Source organism: Dermochelys coriacea, chromosome 20, assembly GCF_009764565.3.
Source record: "Dermochelys coriacea isolate rDerCor1 chromosome 20, rDerCor1.pri.v4, whole genome shotgun sequence".
In the NCBI taxonomy this organism is placed as follows: Eukaryota; Metazoa; Chordata; order Testudines; family Dermochelyidae; genus Dermochelys; species Dermochelys coriacea.
The window spans coordinates 11,765,554-11,786,423 of NC_050087.2; the positions used below are offsets into that span (position 1 = coordinate 11,765,554).

At 43.4% G+C, this 20,870-nt stretch overlaps 1 protein-coding gene and 1 long non-coding RNA gene across 5 annotated transcripts in view; one reads left to right on the forward strand and one right to left on the reverse strand.

Annotated features, from left to right (window-relative positions):
- Window positions 1-4,033: 4,033 nt before the first annotated feature.
- Window positions 4,034-9,138, reverse strand: LOC122458315. Its single transcript, XR_006278306.1, has 2 exons — window positions 9,042-9,138; window positions 4,034-4,472 (listed from the first exon to the last, which is right to left on the reverse strand). It is a non-coding gene; the product is annotated as an uncharacterized LOC122458315 (long non-coding RNA).
- Window positions 9,139-9,361: 223 nt separating this feature from the next.
- Window positions 9,362-20,870, forward strand: part of AKAP8 (A-kinase anchoring protein 8) — a 31,688-nt gene continuing 20,179 nt past the window's right edge. For 3 of the 4 annotated variants that reach the window (XM_038378601.2, XM_038378603.2, XM_038378602.2), the window contains exons 1-3: window positions 9,407-9,538; window positions 17,083-17,121; window positions 18,214-18,246. In XM_038378601.2, the coding sequence (XP_038234529.1) occupies window positions 9,520-9,538; window positions 17,083-17,121; window positions 18,214-18,246 (91 nt within the window). In that variant the 5' untranslated portion in view covers window positions 9,407-9,519. Of the gene's footprint in view, window positions 9,539-17,082; window positions 17,122-18,213; window positions 18,247-20,870 lie in introns of all 4 variants that reach the window. The other variant, XM_038378604.2, reaches the window with a different exon arrangement.

Below are 20,870 nucleotides of genomic sequence, written 5' to 3' on the forward strand. Positions count from 1 at the left end.
GGGTTTATTGCAGGAGTGGGTGGGTGAGATTCTGTGGCCTGCGTTGTGCAGGAGGTCAGACTAGATGATCATAATGGTCCCTTCTGACCTTAATATCTATGAATCTATGAGGTGTGCGGTGTAGAGTTGTGCTTTGATAATTTGTAGGTGACATGAGGAGGCCTTTATACTTAGTTAGTGGTTGATGAGATGGGCTTTAGTTAGGATTATAATAATATGCATATGTGTATATGAGTATATATGTATAGTATGTACATGTACATCTGACACCACTTTATATTTTTAATATGATGTTGTAATCTGGCTTTTTCACTTTGGTGCCGTAGATAGCAACACACTTTTATTAGGGCAATTACAATCACTATTTGTATTATTATTGGTAGTAGGCTGAGTATTTTGAAATACTGGAATAAGCATTTTTATAGTGTGTTCCACAGTGCTATGTATATGAGAAGTAAAACAGAAATTTGGAGTAGTGACAGTATAAATGAGGCTTTTACATATACATTTGTGTATGTTTAGTTAGTACACAGTACTGTTTATTTATGTTATAGGTTACCCTTATTGCTGGTTAAAAGAAAAGGAGTACTTGTGGCACCTTAGAGACTAACACCACAAGTACTTCTTTTCTTTTTGTGGATACAGACGAACACGGCTGCTACTCTAATTACTGCTGGTTGTTATCCTTGGGTAAGCTTTGCTGGGCAGGAAACAGTAACTGCTAGCCTTTTTTGTTTTATTGGTTGCATTGCTTTGTGATACATTAGTAGCTGATGTAGATTCAGTTGTTTTTTATGGATGCTGTTTTTTAGATAATTTACTGAATGGACAGTAATTAATTTATTAAATATTCCTGTGTCAGCATTTAGTACCCAGACACTGAACAAGGGTGTTTTGAATAACATGTGCTTTACTTAGGATGCAGTGTTACTGACTTCAAAGTGTGACAGGTACTACCAGGTAATTTGTTTACCCAATTTGTAGTTACTGTGTAACTTAATTTTTTTACCAAATTTTTTTTTTTTTGCTTTTATGTTGTTTGCTGCCATTTACTTTTTGATTTTTATTTGTGTGTTGGTTAAACCGGTTAGCAATGTTATGCACATTATAAATGGTGTACAAAAATAATACAATATAGCAGTAATACAGCAATAATACAGTTGCTTTTACACAGTAACTACATTTAAATTAAATGACAGTTTAACCTGGTCCAGTTAGTGGTTTGTAGCTGATTGCCAACTTCATTTTTTATATATGGTAGACCAAGGTGTAGTTGACCAGTTTTTTTTTTTTTTTTTTACGCTTGGGGGTTTCTTCACTGTATACTGATATTTTCTGGTGTTTTTGTGGTGTGATATATTTTGGTATCTTTGGTTTGTGGGATGCAACCTTAAACAACTAGTTAGTTAACATACTAAAGATTTTTGTTTGTTTTACATTTTTTGTTTTGTTTTCAGAAACTTAAATTTAATAATTTAGTTTGTTTATAATGTAATGGGGATTAAGTGTTTTATAACAAGCTATATTTTTGCAATTGTTGTATAGACATTAATTTTTACTTGAGGTGCATTACTAATATTTTATACTAAATGTAATGCTTAATTGCTAGAATAGATGCTTACAATTTTTGAGGTGTATTGCTTTCCCTTGTTGAGCACTTTGTTTTAGCAAAAGTGTTCGTAACATAATTTTTACCAAGCTTTTTAGTTAATTTGCTTGTGATACCAATTCCACTTTTATCTATTTAGAAGCACAAACTTTAACAACCATTACTTCCCTTTAACATAACATAAAAGAAAAGTGTACAACAATTAAACCAAAATACATTTTAAATGGAAGTTCATGCAAACACTTTGAGGGTATTAAATGTTTATTAAACTTTGTTGTGTTTGGGAGCCAAAGGTGGAAACCTGCTGAAAAGGTGGAAACATGTTGTAATTGTTTGGTTAGCTTTATGCATAAATTATTATTTTAATACATTTTTGCTATGACACTTTTATAACTATATTTAAAAGTGCAAACAAGTTCATGAAAACTCAAACAAGAAATTGACATTTTGTTAATATTACCTTTACCTTAATGTTGAGGTTTCCCCTTACATTTTTCTTTGAATAAAAATAAAAATATATGATGAATAAAAGATAATTATTTTTTGTTTTTAATTGCATTATTGGTTGACGCAGAAATATATGTATATATATTTATAACTAAGATCTTTTTGAACTTTAAAAAAATTGTATTAATATTATGATGGTTATACCTCAACGATATTATTAAAATAGTGTGGTACCACTTGTATTTAAAAAAAAGATATAAATTTTTTTTTGTTGCAACAAAATAAAAATAATAAAAAAGTAGTTGGGGGTCACCAATGTGGTTAGATGTTCATCTGCATGTGTTTGTTCTCTCTGTGTGCTGCCCCAGCTCTGCACAAACAGCCGGTACAGCAGTGCTTGAGTGAACTGCCCAATTACTACAAGACCTTTTAAGGTACGAAGGCACCAGGCCAGGTTTATAGTTGACAAGGCATGGTAATAGCACCTGGCAAACACTACGAGAATACTAAGACATGTATGCCCATGACAATGGATGCAGCTCAGTGAATGGTGGGATTTTCCATTACCCCCTTGGCTGGCCAAAGATATTCCCTCTGAGATGCATCTTTATACCCGAATACAAACAAGATAGTACTGCCTCTGATGTGGCTAGTTATAACTCATCACCTGGTACATGTTGGTTCAATCAAAACATCTCTATTACGTTCTGTCATCCTGACCTTATCTTTTAGGAGGGTTCAGTGTGTTCCTGTTACCTTGGGGAATGTTTTTGTACCATCCTTAATACTGGGATGTTGTGGTACTACTTGATATTGGGATGTGTTTGTGTAAGTACTCTGGGCTTAGTACTTCTTAGGAATGTGTATTTTTGCATTATTAGCCCTGTTCTTGCTAGATTCTGTGAGCAGGTCCTGCCTTACACCAGGCCTCTAATACAAGGGCTTATGTCTCAAGCTCTCTTCCTACTACAATCCCAACACAACCCTAGACCTGAATTTCCCCAAAATTGTGTGCCCTGAAATGTCCAGCCCTCTCTTGGAACGTTCAGAGAAGTAATAACGTCCATTGCTTCTTTAAAGAGTCAAAAGCTCAGCAGCTAGTTCAGAGTTGGGCAAACTACGGCCCGCAGGCCACATCTGGCCCGCTGGACTGTCCTGCCCAGCCCTTGAGCTCCTGGCCAGGGAAGCTACCCCCAGCCCCTCCCCTGCAGCCTCAGCTCACCGTGCTGCTCGCACTCTGGGCAGCATGGCTGCAAGAGCTGCCGGGTTTAGTGTATTAAATTGCTCCCCATAGGAATGTGCTACTTAGGGAGCACCAGGACTGTCAGCCATGAGTAGCACATTCTTACAGGGAGCAATTTAATACAATACACCCGGATAGGGAAGGCTGTGCCTCCCCAAACAGCCTGGCCCCTGCCCCCTATCACTTCCTGCCCCCTGACTTTCCCTCTCAGAATCCCCCACCCATCCAACCACCCCTGCATCTTGTCCCAACTGCCCCCTCCTGGGACCCCCTGCCCCAACCGCCCCCCCAGAACCCCACCCCAATCCAATCCCTCCTGCTCCCCGTCTGCCCTGACCCCTATCCACACCCCCACCGAGAGGCCTCCCAGGACTCCCACGCCAATCCAACCCCCCCTGTTCCCCGTCCCCTGACCCCCTCCCCCAGAACCTCCATCCCATCCAACCACCCCCTGCTCCCTGTCCCCTGACTGCTCCCCAGGACCCCTTGCCCCTTATCCAACCCCTGCCCTGCTCCCCATTCCCTTACCATGCTGCTCAGAGCACCGGGACTGGCAGCCATAAGTAGTACACCGTATGTAGCACATTCCTATGGGGAGAAATTCAATACGCTACACTGACCCTCCATACAGTTTCAGAACCCCGATGTGGCCCTCAGGCCAAAAAGTTTGCCCACCCCGAGCTAGTTGCTTTAACAGGAGTTCATAATCATGTCATGTCAAACACAGCAGTGGGTTGATTTAGAATACAAGTAAAACAAGTTTATTTAATCAAATAGAGAGAGGTTTTAACGAGCTCAAGTTACTCATTGAGGGATTCTGCATGACTGTGCGCCTGCAGAAAACGGTACCCCCTGAACAATTCCTGCGTTTAATGGCAGGGAAGCAAAGGTAAGCCGCGCCCCGGGAGGGGTGGACTACCATGGATGCAGTTTTCTTGGGGGGGATCTCCCCCCTCCTAAGAGAGGTGAGGCATGGAAGGGAGCACGGGGTTACCTGCCACTGCCCCCCATTTCTGCAAGCGCAGAGCTGCCCAGCTGAAGGAGGATGCGTGTCTCAGCTCCACTGACTCTATAGCTGAACACCACTTCCTGGGTCCTAGTGCCAGTCGTGCTCCACTTCTTTGTGCTGGGAGCCTTCCAGTTTTCAGCACAATAGTGAGGCTTGCAGTGGGGCTGGGTGAGGGGAAGAAGCAGTGGGGAAGGAAGGAGGTGGAATAGGGCAGGGGGAGGGGAATGTGGGAGTGAGGGGACGGGGATGGAAAAGAAAAGGGGACGGGAATCACGAGGGAATCGGAAGCCCTGGCATGTGGCTACCATCGAACCCTCACCCTGACAAGCCCTAACCCCCTACACCTGGACCCCTCCAACAAGCCCCCCACACCCAGACCCCCACTCCACTGATCCCCAACCAGCTGCACCTGGATTCCCACCCCATCAAGTCCTATTCCCCCAGCACCCAAACCCCCCACTGAGCCCCCCACACCCAGATCCACCTGCCAAGCCTCATCTCCCCACACCCAGACCTCCCCACCACCTTCACCTGGATCCCCTGCAGAGTCCCACTGCCCCTGCATCCTCCAACGAGCCACTGTGCCGCCAGATCTCCCACTGAGCCACTCGCACCCAGATTGCCCCACACAGAAACCTCTAACTGCACACCTGGATAAGAACATAAGAATGGCCATACTGGGTCAGACCAAAGGTCCATCCAGCCCAGTATCCTGTCTGCCGACAGCGACCAACACCAGGTGGCCCAGAGGGAGCGAACCTAACAGGTAATGATCAAGTGATCTCTCTCCTGCCATCCATCTCCACCCTCTGACAAACAGAGGCTAGGGACACCATTCCTTACCCATCCTAGCTAATAGCCATTAATGGACTTAACCTCCATGAATTTATCTAGTTCTCTTTTAAACCCTGTTATAGTTCTAGCCTTCACAACCTCCTCAGGCAAGGAGTTCCACAGATGGACTGTGTGCTGTGTGAAGAAGAAATTCCTTTTCTTTGTTTTAACCTGCTGCCCATTAATTTCATTTGGTGGCCCCTGTTTCTTATATTACTGGAACAAGTAAATAACTTTTCCTTATTCACTTTCTCCACACCACTCATGATTTTATATACCTCTATCATATCCCCCCTTAGTCTCCTCTTTTCCAAGCTGAAAAGTCCTAGCCTCTTTAATCTCTCCTCACATGGGACCCGTTCCAAACCCCTAATCATTTTAGTTGCCCTTCTATGAACATTTTCTAATGCCAGTATATCTTTTTTGAGATGAGGAGACCACATCTGTACACAGTATTCAAGATTTGGGCGTACCATGGATTTATATAAGAGCAATAAGATATTCTCCATCTTATTCTCTATCCCTTTTTTAATGATTCCTAACATCCTGTTTGCTTTTTTGACTGCCGCTGCATACTGTGTGGACATCTTCAGAGAACTATCCACAATGACTCCAAGATCTCTTTCCTGATTAGTTGTAGCTAAATTAGCCCCCATCATATTGTATGTATGGTTGGGGTTATTTTTTCCAATGTGCATTACTTTACATTTATCCACATTAAATTTCATTTGTCATTTTGTTGCCCAATCACTTAGTTTTGTGAGATCTTTTTGAAGTTCTTCACAGTCTGCTTTGGTCTTAACTATCTTGAGCAGTTTAGTGTCGTCTGCAAACTTTGCCACCTCACTGTTTACCCCTTTCTCCAGCTCATTTATGATTAAGTTGAATAGGATTGGTCCTAGGACTGACCCTTGGGGAACACCACTAGTTACCCCCTCCATTCTGAAAATTTACCATTTGTTCCTTCCCTTTGTTCCCGTCTTTTAATCAGTTCTCAATCCATGAAAGGCTCTTCCCTCTTATCCCATAACAACTTAATTTACGTAAGAGCCTTTGGTGAGGGACCTTGTCAAAAGCTTTCTGGAAATCTAAGTACACTATGTCCACTGGATCCCCCTTGTCCACATGTTTGTGGATCCCTTCAAAGAATTCTAATAGATTAGTAAGACATGATTTTCCCTTTACAGAAACCATGTTGACTTTTTCCCAACAATTTATGTTCTTCTATGTGTCTGACAATTTTATTCTTTACTATTGTTTCAACTAATTTGCCCGGTACTGACGTTAGACTTACCGGTCTGTAATTGCCATGATCACCTCTAGAGCCCTTTTTAAATATTGGTGTTACATTAGCTATCTTCCAGTCATTGGGTACAGAAGCTGATTTAAAGGACAGGTTACAAACCATAGCTAATAGTTCTGCAATTTCACATTTGAATTCTTTCAGAACTCTTGGGTGAATGCCATCTGGTCCCGGTGACTTGTTACTGTTAAGTTTATCAATTAATTCCAAAAGCTCCTCTAGTGACACTTCAATCTGTGACAATTCCTCAGATTTGTCCCCTACAAAGGATGGTTCAGGTTTGGGAATCTCCCTAACATCCTCAGCCGTGAAGACTCAAACAAAGAATTCATTTAGTTTCTCCGCAATGACTTTATCGTCTTTAAGTGCTCCTTTTGTATCTCGATCGTCCAGGGGCCCCACTGGTTGTTTAGCAGGCTTCCTGCTTCTGATGCACTTAAAAAACATTTTATTACCTTTTGAGCTTTTGGCTAGCTGTTCTTCAAACTCCTTTTTGTCTTTTCTAATTACATTTTTACACTTAATTTGACAGGGTTTATGCTTTGAGCAGGGGGTTGGACTACATGATCTCCTGAGGTCCCTTCCAACTCTGATATTCTGATTCTATGCTCCTTTCTAAGTGGATCCCCACACAGTATGCCCTTGCACACTTGTTTCCCGCTGGGCTGAGCCTACCCATCCACACTTGGTGCACCTGGCACAGAAGGGCAGGGCTTTGGGGTGTTTCTGGGGCAGGCCCAGCCTTTGCACTGTGTCAGGGTCAGATGCAGCCTCACTGCCAAGTCCCTGTACCAGGTGAGGTGGGGGCTTCAGGGTGATCTCCCACCTGAATGCAGCCCAGTGGCCTGTGCTCCCCACTGCCATGGAGGAGCCACATTTATTTAGTGACAAATAAAATTTGCAAAATGTTAACATATTGTGCGCATAATTTTTAGGCACATAATTTTAAATTTTTTGGCATAAAATTCCCTCAGGCGTATCAAGTTTAAGGGTACAAAGTCAGAAATGGTTACAAACAAAAGTGAAAAATGTTAGCTAGTGACCGAGACTGAACAAAACTAGTCTTGGTTCAATGTAAGATTCTTCCCACACCTCCTTCCTGCAAGATGGCTGGCAACCCCGGGGTCAGGATCTCCCACAAAGTTCAAAGTGCTCAGGTCCTTTGACTTGGGTGAAAGATCACTTGGGGTCCTTTGCTCCTCTCTTTATAAGCCAGCAACTTTTTGAAATTTATTCTTCTCAAAGTTCACTACCCTGCTATGAGGAAAGGAGCCATGGAGTCTGATGGAAAAGGTTCATGCTGGTTCCTTCTCCCCTAGTGTTTTTATAATAAAAATTGATCTGTTTCTGCAGCCTCCGATATGCTAGTGAATGGCCACTTGATTGTGATTGCCAATTATCTGCGATTACATCTGGACGCAGGCATCAGCCTTTCCTTTGTGTGGAAAAAAAACCTGTTTACCCACTCCCCAGACTTGTCTGGATCAGATACATTTTAGACCTTTATTTCCTTCACATTTGTACAGTCCTCTGGGCATTTACTGTACATACACCACACAAAAATACTAATGATCAGTGTATTATTGGTTTTTCAATGATACCCTACATCTCAGGTGCCAACTTTCATTTTTTTGGGTGGGTGCTCGACCCAGAGGCCCTGTCCCGACTCCGTTCCTTCCCTTAAGGTCCCATCCTCGCGCCGCACCCTCCCACCAGCACATCCTTCCTGCCACCAAACAGCTGATTGGCTGGTGGCTGCTGAGTACCCACTATTTTTTCCAGGGTTGCTCCAGCCTTGGAGCACCCACTGAGTCTGCACCTTTGCCCTTCATGATTGTTATTAGATACAGATTATGCTGTAAGTGAATTGGGATACACTACTCAGGCCAGTTGAAACTCGCTACGTAATACCAGTGTCCCTAGCCTCTGTTTGTCAGAGGGTGGAGATGGACGGCAGGAGAGAGCTCACGTGATCATTACCTGTTAGGTTCACTCCCTCTGGGGCACCTGGCATTGGCCAATGTCGGTAGACAGGATACTGGGCTAGATGGACCTTTGGTCTGACCCGGTATGGCCGTTCTTATGCTATGTTCAGTGAGCCCCTTGCCCTCTGGCACTGGGATTTGCTTAAGCTCACCATAGGTTGTTGGCCTGTTGTTCAACCCCCACCCTCCAGAATCAGTTAACTGCTTTTTGTCTGGCCCCTGCCCTTTGACCTGTCTTGGGTGGCCCCACCAGGAGTTAACAATCCTAGCAGTAGAGCTCTCACGGCCACGTGTAACCTTCTCACCCTGTCCAGGTGAGGTCCCCAGGGCATATTATTCATTATGATTATTAATAACTTGTGCAGCTGGTTGCCTCATGGTGATTTCACCATAGCTGTCTTGGGGATGTGGGCGCTCCCACCACCCCCACAGCCTGGGAGAGCCACGCGTGGCTGCTCATTCCTGAGCACAGCCCAGTCTCTCCTCCCCGCCGCCGCCCACCCGTGTGCCCTGGGGCAGTGCTGTGCAATCCCCAGCTACTTCCAGCCTCTCCCTGAGGGGATACCCAGCGTAGGAGGAGCCCTTCCTGCTCCTTGGCCCCCATGCCTCACCCATCCTCCAGGCAGGAGGAGCTACCACCACCGCGGGGGGGGGGGAGCCGCCGCAGGCCCATCGCCCAGGGCCCCACGAACCTCTTCTGCGACTTCCAATATGGCAGCCTTGCCTTTGCCAGCCAATAGCTTTGATTGACGGCTAGGCGCACAGAAACGGGCCAAGGCGAACGCTCAAGGTCACCAAGGAAAAAGTGGTCTAGTCCAATGGGATTTCTCGAACGTCCGGGGGGAGGGGGGGGGAGAAGAAACGCTCACCAATGGAAATGGGGAGAGGGGCAGAGCTTGGTGGGAGATCTGACCAATGGGTGCGAGGCGGGGCGGAACTCGGGAGTACGCCCAATAGGGTGTTTTGGGGGCGGGACCCGCTCGCGGGAATGGCCAATGGGCGGCGGGCGTGTGGCGCTTGCGTAGTGAGCGGAAGGGCGTGCAGTTAGTGCGGAGGAGCCGTTGGACTTGGCTGAAGGCGGAGGGAGACATGGATCAGGGATACGGCAGTAAGTAAAGCGAGCAAGCGGGGCGGAATGAGGCCTGAGCCATACGGAGAGCGCTGGGATACCGCGGTGGGCCCCCACTCGCCGCCGCGGACCCCGTTTAGTGGGGGGGGGGGGCAAGGTACCCCTTGGCATATTTAACCCCGCCTACCGTGTGGAGACGACGGTGCTGATTGGCTGTCGGACCCGTCACTTAGCGAGGTACCCCTGCGGATTGGTGAAGCGGGAGATGGCGTTGTGAGGGAGTTTGCCCATCCCCCCCACCGCGAGGAGTGGCGTGGTGGGGAGCAGGACCCCTGGGAGGGGGAGGGGAATGGGGAGGGACCACCCCTCCCTCTCCTCTCCTCTCCTCTCCTCTCCCGCGATTGGAAATGGAGCGGGTCTCATTTCTGAAGACGACACAAAATGGCGGCTGCCCCTCGCCGCGTGTGCGCGGCCCCGCGGCCGCTGCGGTCCCGTGCGCGGCCCCCCGATGCGCCGTGGGAAGCTGCTGTCGCCTTTTGCTCCAGTGGCGCCCTACGTGCTGTGCTGCCGCGTCGCCTCCATACGTGGAGGACTGGGCCCAACTCTCCCAGGGCTGCCTCGGGGAGCCTCCCCCGCATAGCCCCGTAGCTCAGGCCTGGCCCACGAGCACCATCTCTTTCCGCAGCCCAGGTTTCTGGCCATCCCCTACCGCCGTGACCCTGTGCAGTTCTCTGGCTCTCTCCCCGTCTGTCTCCACTGCTACAGCTTCCCCCCTTCCAGTGCAGTCCTCTGCCTCATCCCCCAGTGGAGCCCTGTGACTTTCCCCGCCTGCCTCCCCTCAGCCACCCCCCAGGCTGCCCTGTAATGCAACCCCAAATCTCTTCCTGTTATATGGAAAAGAATATCTGGAGTTGTAATAGTAAACATTTAAAAAAAAAATACACAGAGAAATCCTTAAACTTTAAGTTGCAAGCTGACTGGTGGGAAGAAACTTTCCCTGTTTTGGGGATAGCAGCTGGAACTTGCCATTCATTGTCAGAAATTAGATCACACTAGTGGTTCGTCTAGTCCAGTAACCAGTCTGGCAGTTCCTATTTTCCAGAGCAGACCAGTGCTGGTGCAGACCCCTTAAGCCCTCAGTATACACACATTTTCTGTTCAGACCAGAACAGCTCTAGTCCTCACCCATGGTTCCACCGCTACAGAGCAGAGCAGTCCAGCGCAATCCTGTTATCCCCTATATGCTATATTAACATAGTTTCAGTGCTCTCCTCTAACACTGCTGCCACATTAAAGCAGCTCAGTAACGGCATAGTCCATGAACCTGCTAAGTATTTGAAGTTGGCAGTTTATATGTTTCAAACTTGGTGTTTCTCACGACAGAGCTACCCACCACCAACCGTGGGGGAAAAAAAAGATGTGATTGAAAGGAACAAAAACAAGGCCAGATGTGGCCTGGAAAAGGGAATTATTTAGCTTTCTGATGGTTTTGGTTCTCAGCTGTGTCAACATTTGTATGTTCTGAGATCTTGTATGGAAGCTACACATGTGCCTAATGGAACTCTAGCGCATTTTCTTAAATGATAATTTCACTGCTAGGCTCTTTAGATAACAGATTTTAATGTATAGTTATTTGAATATATTTATAAGCTAAAACACTTTCCTTGTGAGTACAATAACAAATCTCTGTGTATATGCATTAGAGAGTAATGGGTGGAATTCATGAAGACAGCTGATTTGACTGCCAAAAGATTGTATGAAGATTGTTAAAACTATGAGAAAATACCTTTTCATTTTATTCCAAAGAATACCAGTTTATTGATATTAGGCCGTCTTGCTGTGTGTCCACTTTGATGTTAGGACAGTGATACGTAGATATTAGACTCATACGTATTAAAGTCAGAAGGGACCATTATGATCATCTAGTCTGACCTCCTGCACAATGCAGGCCACAGAATTCCCCCCCCCCCCCCCGCAATGAACCTCTCACCTATGTCTGAGCTATTGAAGTCCTCAAATCATGGTTTAAAGACTTCAAGTGCAGAGAATCCTCCAGCAAGTGACCAGTGCCCCATGCTACAGAGGAAGGCAAAAAACCCCCAAGGCGTCTTCCAATCTGCCCTGGAGGAAAAGTCATTCCCGACCCCAAATATGGCAGTCAGCATATGGCAGTGAGCATGTGGGCAAGATTCACCAGCCAGATACCCAGGAAAGAATTCTCTGTAGTAACTTAGATCCCACGCCATCTAACATCCCATCACAGGCCATTGGGCCTATTTAACCGTGAATAGTTAAAGATCAATTAATTGCCAAAATCATGTTGTTCATTCATACCATCTCCTCCATAAATTTATCGAGTTTAATCTTGAAGCTAGATAAGTCTTTTGCCCCCACTGCTTCCCTTAGAAGGCTGTTCCAGAACTTCAGTCCTCTGATGGTTAGAAACCTTCGTCTAATTTCAAGTCTAAACTTCCCAACGACCAGTTTATAACCATTTGTTCTTGTGTCCACATTGGTACTGAGTTTAAATAATTCCTCTCCCTCTCCAGTATTTATCCCTCTGATATATTTATAGAGAGCCATCATATCTCCCCTCAACCTCCTTTTGGTTAGGCTAAACAAGCCAAGCTCCTTGAGTCTCCTTTCATAAGACAGGTTTTCAATTCCTCGGATCATCCTCGTAGCCCTTCTTTGTACCTGTTCCAGTTTGAATGCATCCCTCTTAAACATAGGAGACCAGAACTGCACACACTATTCCAGATGAGGTCTCACCAGTGCCTTGTATAACGGTACGAACGCTTCCTTGTCTCTACTGGAAATACCTCGCCTGATGCATCCCAAGACCACATTAGCTTTTTTCACAGCCATATCACATTGGTGGCTCATAATCATCCTGTGGTCAATCAATACTCCAAGGTCCTTCTCCTTCTCCGTTACTTTTAATTGATATGTCCCCAGTTTATAACTAAAATTCTTGTTATTAATCCCTAAATGCAAAACCTTACACTTTTCACAATTAAATTTCATCCTATTACTATTACTCCAGTTTACAAAGTCATCCAGATCCTCCTGTATGATATCCTGGTCCTTCTCTAAATTGTCAATACCTCCCAGCTTTGTATCCTTTGCGAACTTTATTAGCACACTCCCACTTTTTGTGCTGAGGTCAGTAATAAAAAGATTAAATAAGATTGGTCCCAAAATGTAGATGCTAAGCATTGTCACTTGTTGTTATGATGGTAGGTGGTGTGTATGTTCTTAGATGATATGGTAAAAAAAAACTAAAACAAAACCCACCCCTGCCCATTCGAATCCCTGTTTGGCCACTTAAGTTTTTCTTGCCCACTAATCTAGGCATTTCTTATTTTAATTCTAAATTGTTTCTTTTTAAGCCATGCATGTAACTCCCCCATCTTAAATTATCTTCTAAATATTTTCGTGCAGTTATATTCTGTCACAGACTTTGAACAAAGGATTACAACTGTACATATTAAGGTCCTTGAACTTCACATAACTATTTTCTAATCCTTGTGTGTGTTGTCATCCTTTGGCTTCTCCTAATTATCAGTGTGCCTTTTTGGTGAGGAAAATAATTTGTACATAGAAGGATTAATCAAAAGATAATTTTCAGTACAACTGTCTACTGTACCTGAATTGAAATGCTGCTGACTGTGGGACAGTTCAGAATGCTGCTCTGACCAAAACAAGTATTGCTTTCTTTTAATGTCTCCAAAGTCCTTGGTGGAAACCATTTCCCCTGGTAGATGGCAAATAATGCAACAAAAGCTGATTGCAGTTCAATTAGCAGATTGTTTCAATCATAAAACCAAAGCCAGTGATGAATGTGATTTACAGTTCCAGCATATGTCTTGTGTGAACCCAGGAGGCTGAATGTTAGAAGTTGCTTTGTCACAGATTCGTAGATTCTAAGAAGGTACCATTGCCTCCTGCATAACACAGGCCACAGAATTTCCCCAAAATTATTCCTAGAGCAGATCTTTTAGAGAAACATTCAAAATGGATTTAGAAATAGTCAGTAATGGAGAATCCACCACAACCCTTTGTAAATTGTTCCAATGATTAATCACCCTCACTGTCAAAAATTTGGAAATAAGGAGTAATCTGAATTTGTCTAATTTCAACTTCTAGCCATTGGATCATGTTATACCTTTGTCTGTTAGAGTCCATTATTGAATATTTCTTCCCCATGTGGATGGTTACACAATGTAATCAAGTCACCCCCTAATCTTCTCTTTAAGATAAATAACAAGCTAAATAAATGGTCCAATGGGAGCCTCAACACCTGGTGACTTATTTCTGACTTCTGATCCTTGGAAAGTTGTTTGTCCTTCTGTAAAATAGGCATATTTATCTTTTAGTAAGATAGGTAAATACAGGTTTTATTCGTTATTTTTACTATGGGGAGAGAGTATTTCTCCACAGCTGAGGCTATAACTAGTGTTCCATTCGACGCTGTTTTTCATCCCCATTTAGAAAAACAGATTTTCATTACATTTTGTGATTTAATATTGGAGTGGAGTGGGGAGACGCTCCTATGACAGGCACTCAGCACCCTGCTTCAGGGAGAAGAGTACCAAAAGCGTAAATCCATACGGCAAGGCTCCAGTCACTGCACCAATTTGACTCGCCACCAACAAGGGCATTTTTGAGTCTTGACTGCGCCCCAAGCTCTTTTTGCAGCACCATACTTGAGCGGGTGTGTTTGCATTCTATATTTGTGTCTTTTGGTCCTCGCTTCCCAAATGAAGTTTGCATTTGTTTTGTTAAAGTTAGCCTGTCTCTCTGAATTTTCCATCTTGTGTTGAATTTCTGCTCTCTTCTCTGGAGTGGTTAGTATCAGTTTTGTATTTATCACAGCTTTTATCAATTTGTTCTCTGCTCCTTCTTACTAAGTCATTAATAAATGTGTTAGTGCTTGATCTCCTGACTCCACTAGACAAATGCTTCCAAACAAAGCTGATGCTGAACTGTTAATCGTTGCCCTCTTAACTTGGGTTTAAAACAGGTTAGAAAATCCATTTTATAATGGCTTTATCTAATCCAGATTTCTCCAGTCATGTAACAAGAACATTAGATTAATGATATTATGTCTATAAGGAATGCCTGGCTGGGGTTTGCATTAACAACTTGTCAAGGCATTGAGGTGCAGTCTGCGAATACTCCAGGTTCCAGCATACAGAGCAGTCTGGCCATGGACCAAAATAGATGTCATGCTAGGCCAAGTAGCCTCTGCAGACTGTAACTGTATCAAAACTGAGGATGGCTGTAAGGTATATTGTAGAGCTACTTAGGCCTTTTGTGGTCTTCCACATTTTGTATATACTACTAAGTAAGCTCTAGTTTGACATAATTTGTATTTAAAAAAACCTATGCTGGGGATTTTTCACAAATGGGCTTATTTTCTGTGCGTTACGGTATTGTGGCCCAGTGACTAGGGCAATGCCTGGGACTCCAGACTTGCGGTCTTTGCTTGGCTCTGCCGTTGACCTGCTTGTGAGCATGGGCAAGTCGCTTTCTCCTCTGGCTCTGTTTCCCCTCCCGCTTTTTGTCTTACAATCCGGATAGGGACAGTGCCTAGGACAGTGGGACACTGATCTGATTTGGGCTCTCTCAAGTTTCATTGTAATACAAATATTTGCTCTTCTCTGCTTCCCCTTTTGTTCTTTTCATATTTATAAAAGGATTATTTCTGTTCACTCAAGTGATGGACTTCAAAACTGGGGCTCTGTGGTTGTATGTGTCTGTATACACGTAGTGTTTATAGGTTTGAGGGTTTATCATTAACTTAAAAAAATACACTTGTGTGTTTTGACTGGGTTTAAACCAGGTGTAGGCAAGTCTGGTACGTGCGCCAATGGCGGCACGCGAGCTGATTTTCAGTGGCACTCTCACTGCCTGGGTCCTGGCCACCGGTCCGTGGGCTCTGCGTTTTAATTTAATTTTAAATGAAGCTTCTTAACATTTTAAAAACCTTATTTACTTCACATACAACGATAGTTTAGTTATATATTATAGACTTATAGAAAGAGACCTAAAAATGTTAAAATGTATTACTGGCACGTGAAACCTTAAATTAGAGTGAATAAATGAAGACTCGGCACACTCTGAAAGGTTGCTGACCCCTAGTTTAAACCTTCCCAGCAGTGTCCCCTGTGCAGCCCAAACAGAGCAGCCTAATTCTAATATGTAAAAACTGGAAAGTGAAATTGCTGAACAGAAGTGAAAGTAATAAATGTTCATCCTGAGAGAAATGCATAATGTGAACAGCCTAAATGTTGAAAAGTAAACATCAAAACTTGTAGACTTTGTAAAGTGAGGACCTATTTTTAAAACATTTTTTATCTATGACTTTTAATCATTTGCTGTCATGAGCACTACCGTAGCCTTTAGCGATGTACTTTCTTACATGCTCTTATTGTAAGTGTTGTATGAGAGTAATCCTTGCTGAGCTTCTCTTGGGGGATACATTTTAGCCTCTCTGAGGGTCTCTTCTTTGTTCAGTAATATCGGCTTTGATTTGTTCTTATGAAAATGCAGATTAAGTTGCCAAGTTAACTTTTATTATGGTAGGGAAATATCCAGCATGCTCTTTTCTAAATTCTCAGGATTCCTGTTCTAAATGGAATTTTGGAATAGAGAATTCAGTAAGTAAATGTATAGAATCCTTTTTTAAAAAAAAAAAAATTAAATTTCAAGACTAAATTCTCCTCACTTAGAGGTGAAACTAAATTAGGGGCAAGAGTCTCTACAAGGTGAAGCAGAATTTATAGCCCAGAGGGAAAGAGGGCAAAGGGAATCCTCATCCAGTCAGCTCTGTGGTGTTTATGGCCCTGTTTGCTGCTGAAGCAGCATACTGGGCCTTAAAATCCCACCCTAGATGTTTTGGAAAAGGAGTGGAGTCCAGAATTGAGGAAAGAGAAATGAATTATTTGATTACCGGGGTGAAAATTACATTGGCTTCTTTTCAATTAATAATGGGATTGGTAGCCAAAAAGAAGTTGAGAAATAAAACCAGTCCTTCACCTTCTATCTCTTCTCCACCAGGGTAACAACATGTGCGCTCAGGTAATACACAAGATCGCTCCAGTGCATTTGGAGTATTCTGGCTAACAGTTCTTGAATTTGGGTAGTAGTCCAGTCACTCAGTTTTTTGTAAGAGACTTGACTGACTTGAAAATCAGAATAGTTGCAGGTTCACTGTCTTGGCTTAGGTAGGTTTATAACTGCAAAAAAGGTGCTTATTTTGAAAATAATTTTCCTATAAAATGTGGATTCTCTTAAATTTTTCAATGTTTCTGCTTTCACTTGGAGATTATTTATTTATCTCTGTGTTTAGCAATTTGTTTTTTTAAAAGCAGGAACCCAGGGCTCTAGATGCCAAATAGTAAAACTACTCATGCAAACAAAAATAAACTCAGCTCCCTCCCTCAAACCAGTAAAGAAAGAAACAAAAACCATACTAGCAATAATGCTAGTTCCTAGGGTAGCCTTCATTCCACAAGACCATGGGGAAAGAGTAGCATGTCCTTAAAGTAGCTTAATATGTTTGTTTATTTCTACAGGTTATGGCACTTGGAGCACTGCTGCCACCAATGCTCAAGGTAAATTTCACAGTTATATTTCAAGCTGACATAGGGAATTGCATTTTGTTTAAAAGTAAGTTATGTTTTATGTCTTTTCCTTTCTAATGTTCTATAACAAAGTGTAGCATTCCTTATTTTTTGTCTTATAGCTTTTACCCTCTATAATCACACTGAGTAAGTTTTTGTGAATGTTTTAGTCCAGCTTTTCAAGGAATACTCACTTCTGTGCTGTGATGGTGTTTGTCCTTCCATCTCCCCATCATTTTCCTGGGCTCTTGTATTGGAAGGCTGCTTTCCAGACCTAGGCACTGATTCAGCAAATGCGTGAGCACATTTTTAACTTTATTCAGTGGACAACTTACGGTAGTAAAGTTAAACATGTGCCCAAGTGTTTGCTGGATCAGGTCCTACTACTTGATCTCTTTATACCCCTCCTCTACGTTTCCAAGAGTGTTTTGATCTTATTAAACGTTGACTTGGAAGCTTTTTCACTATGGTTTTGCCAATAAGCGTTTGTTGAATGAAACTGGAATCTAATTTCTGCAGTTGCTTTTGCCCTGTGGCCTCTGCTGAGAAACTTGAGAACTGATTTGTGGTTGTGAAGCAATCCTTTGCTTTTCAGTTCCTCTTTGTGGGTTTTCCTACCTTGAGGTAGTGTTAATAGAACTGGAGTCAGCTAATAATCTTGGGTCTGCTGATGGTGAACATGGGCTAAAGATAATAGCGCTAAATAATATTTCAGTATTTATAGAAATGCAACAAAGGTTTTCTTTTTGAATCATAAACTGTGAAGAATATAATTGTTTTTGTGACTGGATAGTCTGAGTGTATTGGACCCTGAGGTTCTGGTACAGTATTTCTGTATCTCTGGCTTTCTCTTGAAATAAATCAGAAATATTTCCCACATAATACAATTTTCCATTTAATTCTCCATTACTACTTACGGTTTCATAAGACAGTACTTCTCAGAGCCTTTTCTTTTCTGCTTATGTGAAAGGATATTTTTTGCTGGCATTAAATTGAGTGACATTCACGTACCCTTTGTAAACTGAATACCATTGGGTGATTCTTCTAATGTTGAAATAATACATTTCTTTTTTCATCCAATAGGTACATATGCAGCAAACGCAGCAAATTGGCAAGGTATGTGTTATAAATGTATTATTTTTGTGTTAAGTTCTCTATACTCTGTTCAACTTGTTGAGTTGACTGCAATACCTAGGTTTATTCTCCAACTCACTTATTTGTACCTTGCTTCGTCATTCTTTTGACACGGTCTCCCACAGCATTCTTGTCAGCAAGTTAAGGAAGTATGGGCTGGATGAATGCACTATAAGGTGGGTAGAAAGCTGGCTAGATTGTCGGGCTCAACGGGTAGTGATCAATGGCTCCATGTCTAGTTGGCAGCCGGTGTCAAGTGGAGTGCCCCAGGGGTCGGTCCTGGGGCCCGTTTTGTTCAATATCTTCATAAATGATCTGGAGGATGGTGTGGATTGCACTCTCAGCAAATTTGCGGATGATACTAAACTGGGAGGAGTGGTAGATACGCTGGAGGGGAGGGATAGGATACAGAAGGACCTAGACAAATTGGAAGATTGGGCCAAAAGAAATCTAATGAGGTTCAATAAGGATAAGTGCAGGGTCCTGCACTTAGGATGGAAGAATCCAATGCACCGCTACAGACTAGGGACCGAATGGCTCGGCAGCAGTTCTGCGGAAAAGGACCTAGGGGTGACAGTGGACGAGAAGCTGGATATGAGTCAGCAGTGTGCCCTTGTTGCCAAGAAGGCCAATGGCATTTTGGGATGTATAAGTAGGGGCATAGCGAGCAGATCGAGGGACGTGATCGTTCCCCTCTATTCGACACTGGTGAGGCCTCATCTGGAGTACTGTGTCCAGTTTTGGGCCCCACACTACAAGAAGGATGTGGATAAATTGGAAAGAGTACAGCGAAGGGCAACAAAAATGATTAGGGGTCTAGAGCACATGACTTATGAGGAGAGGCTGAGGGAGCTGGGATTGTTTAGTCTGCAGAAGAGAAGAATGAGGGGGGATTTGATAGCTGCTTTCAACTACCTGAAAGGGGGTTTCAAAGAGGATGGCTCTAGACTGTTCTCAATGGTAGCAGATGACAGAACGAGGAGTAATGGTCTCAAGTTGCAATGGGGGAGGTTTAGATTGGATATTAGGAAAAACTTTTTCACTAAGAGGGTGGTGAAACACTGGAATGCGTTACCTAGGGAGGTGGTAGAATCTCCTTCCTTAGAGGTTTTTAAGGTCAGGCTTGACAAAGCCCTGGCTAGGATGATTTAACTGGGACTTGGTCCTGCTTTGAGCAGGGGGTTGGACTAGATGACCTTCTGGGGTCCCTTCCAACCCTGATATTCTATGATTCTATGATTCTGCACTATGCTGGGCTTCAAACCAGAATAATGATGAGCCTGGGTACCAAACCTTTCCCCTCAAAAGCTAGGATTATGCTCTTGACATTAAATGACACTTTGATTGTGTGCAATGTACACAGCTGTACCTGCCTGCTGGTACTGCTAAAGGGTTTGTCTGTGTTTCTATAATAAATCCTTGCGTTGGGTTTAGAATTTAGCTTTTCACTCTGGCGTGTAATTTGCCTTGGTTTGAAGTATTTTTAAAGCTGTGTTTTGTGCCTTAATTTGGGAAGAACTAATTATTATTACTTTTAGTCTTTTTCTCTAGTCTTCACTTGAAAAAATTGGGTATTGTGTAGCACAGAGAACAATAGACCTCTGGTCAAGTCAATAGGGAAAAATGAGTTTCTCTTATTTGAGTTATCGTGGTTCCTAGGAGCCCTAGTTATAGACTATTATGCTAGGTGCTGAACAAGTATAGAATAAAAAGATTTTGTCCCAAAGAGTTTACAGTCTGAGTATAAGATGAGACAACAGATGGATAAGACAGATGGGGAAGTACAAGGAGATGAGACGGTATTGGTCCTCAAGATGGGCAATGGCATAGGTGCACCAGTGGCCTAAGGTTGTCAAGTTTATTGTGGGCTTAATAGAATGGAGGGAGTTTTGAGGAGGGTTCTTGACCAAGATTTGGCAGCCACTTAACTAGAACCTTAGGATTGGCATAGCAGAGGGTATTGGAGGTTAGAAGTAGCAGTGGAAGAGCTTTGAGAGGAAGCTTGCCTTTTAGTACATGGTTCAGAAATGCATTTTTCTCTTCAGAACCAGTACAGCCCTGGCTTGATGAGTCAGTGCACCGCTTGTAGCACACTGGCAGGTTGTGTATGTGTAGTGCTATTACAAGAATTCTCTGTACAGTAACTCCTCACTTAAAAAGAAAAGGAGTACTTGTGGCACCTTAGAGACTAACAAATTTATTAGAGCATAAGCTTTCGTGAGCTACAGCTCACTTCATCGGATCACGAAAGCTTATGCTCTAATAAATTTGTTAGTCTGTAAGGTACCACAAGTACTCCTTTTTCTTTTTGCGAATACAGACTAACACGGCTGCTACTCTGAATCCTCACTTAGTCATCCTGGTTAATGTTGTTACATTGCTAATCAATTAGGGAACATGCTTGTTTAAAGTTGCGCAATGCTTCTTTATAACAGTGTTTGGCAGCCACCTGCTTTGTCCACTGCTTGCAGGAAGAGCGGCCCGTTGCAGCTAGCTGGTGGGGGCTTGGAACCAGGGTGGACCGGCAGCTCCCCTATCAGCTCCCTACTCCCCTAAGTTCCCTGTGCGACAGCTGCCCAGCAGGCTATCAGTTGCCCCGCAGTTCA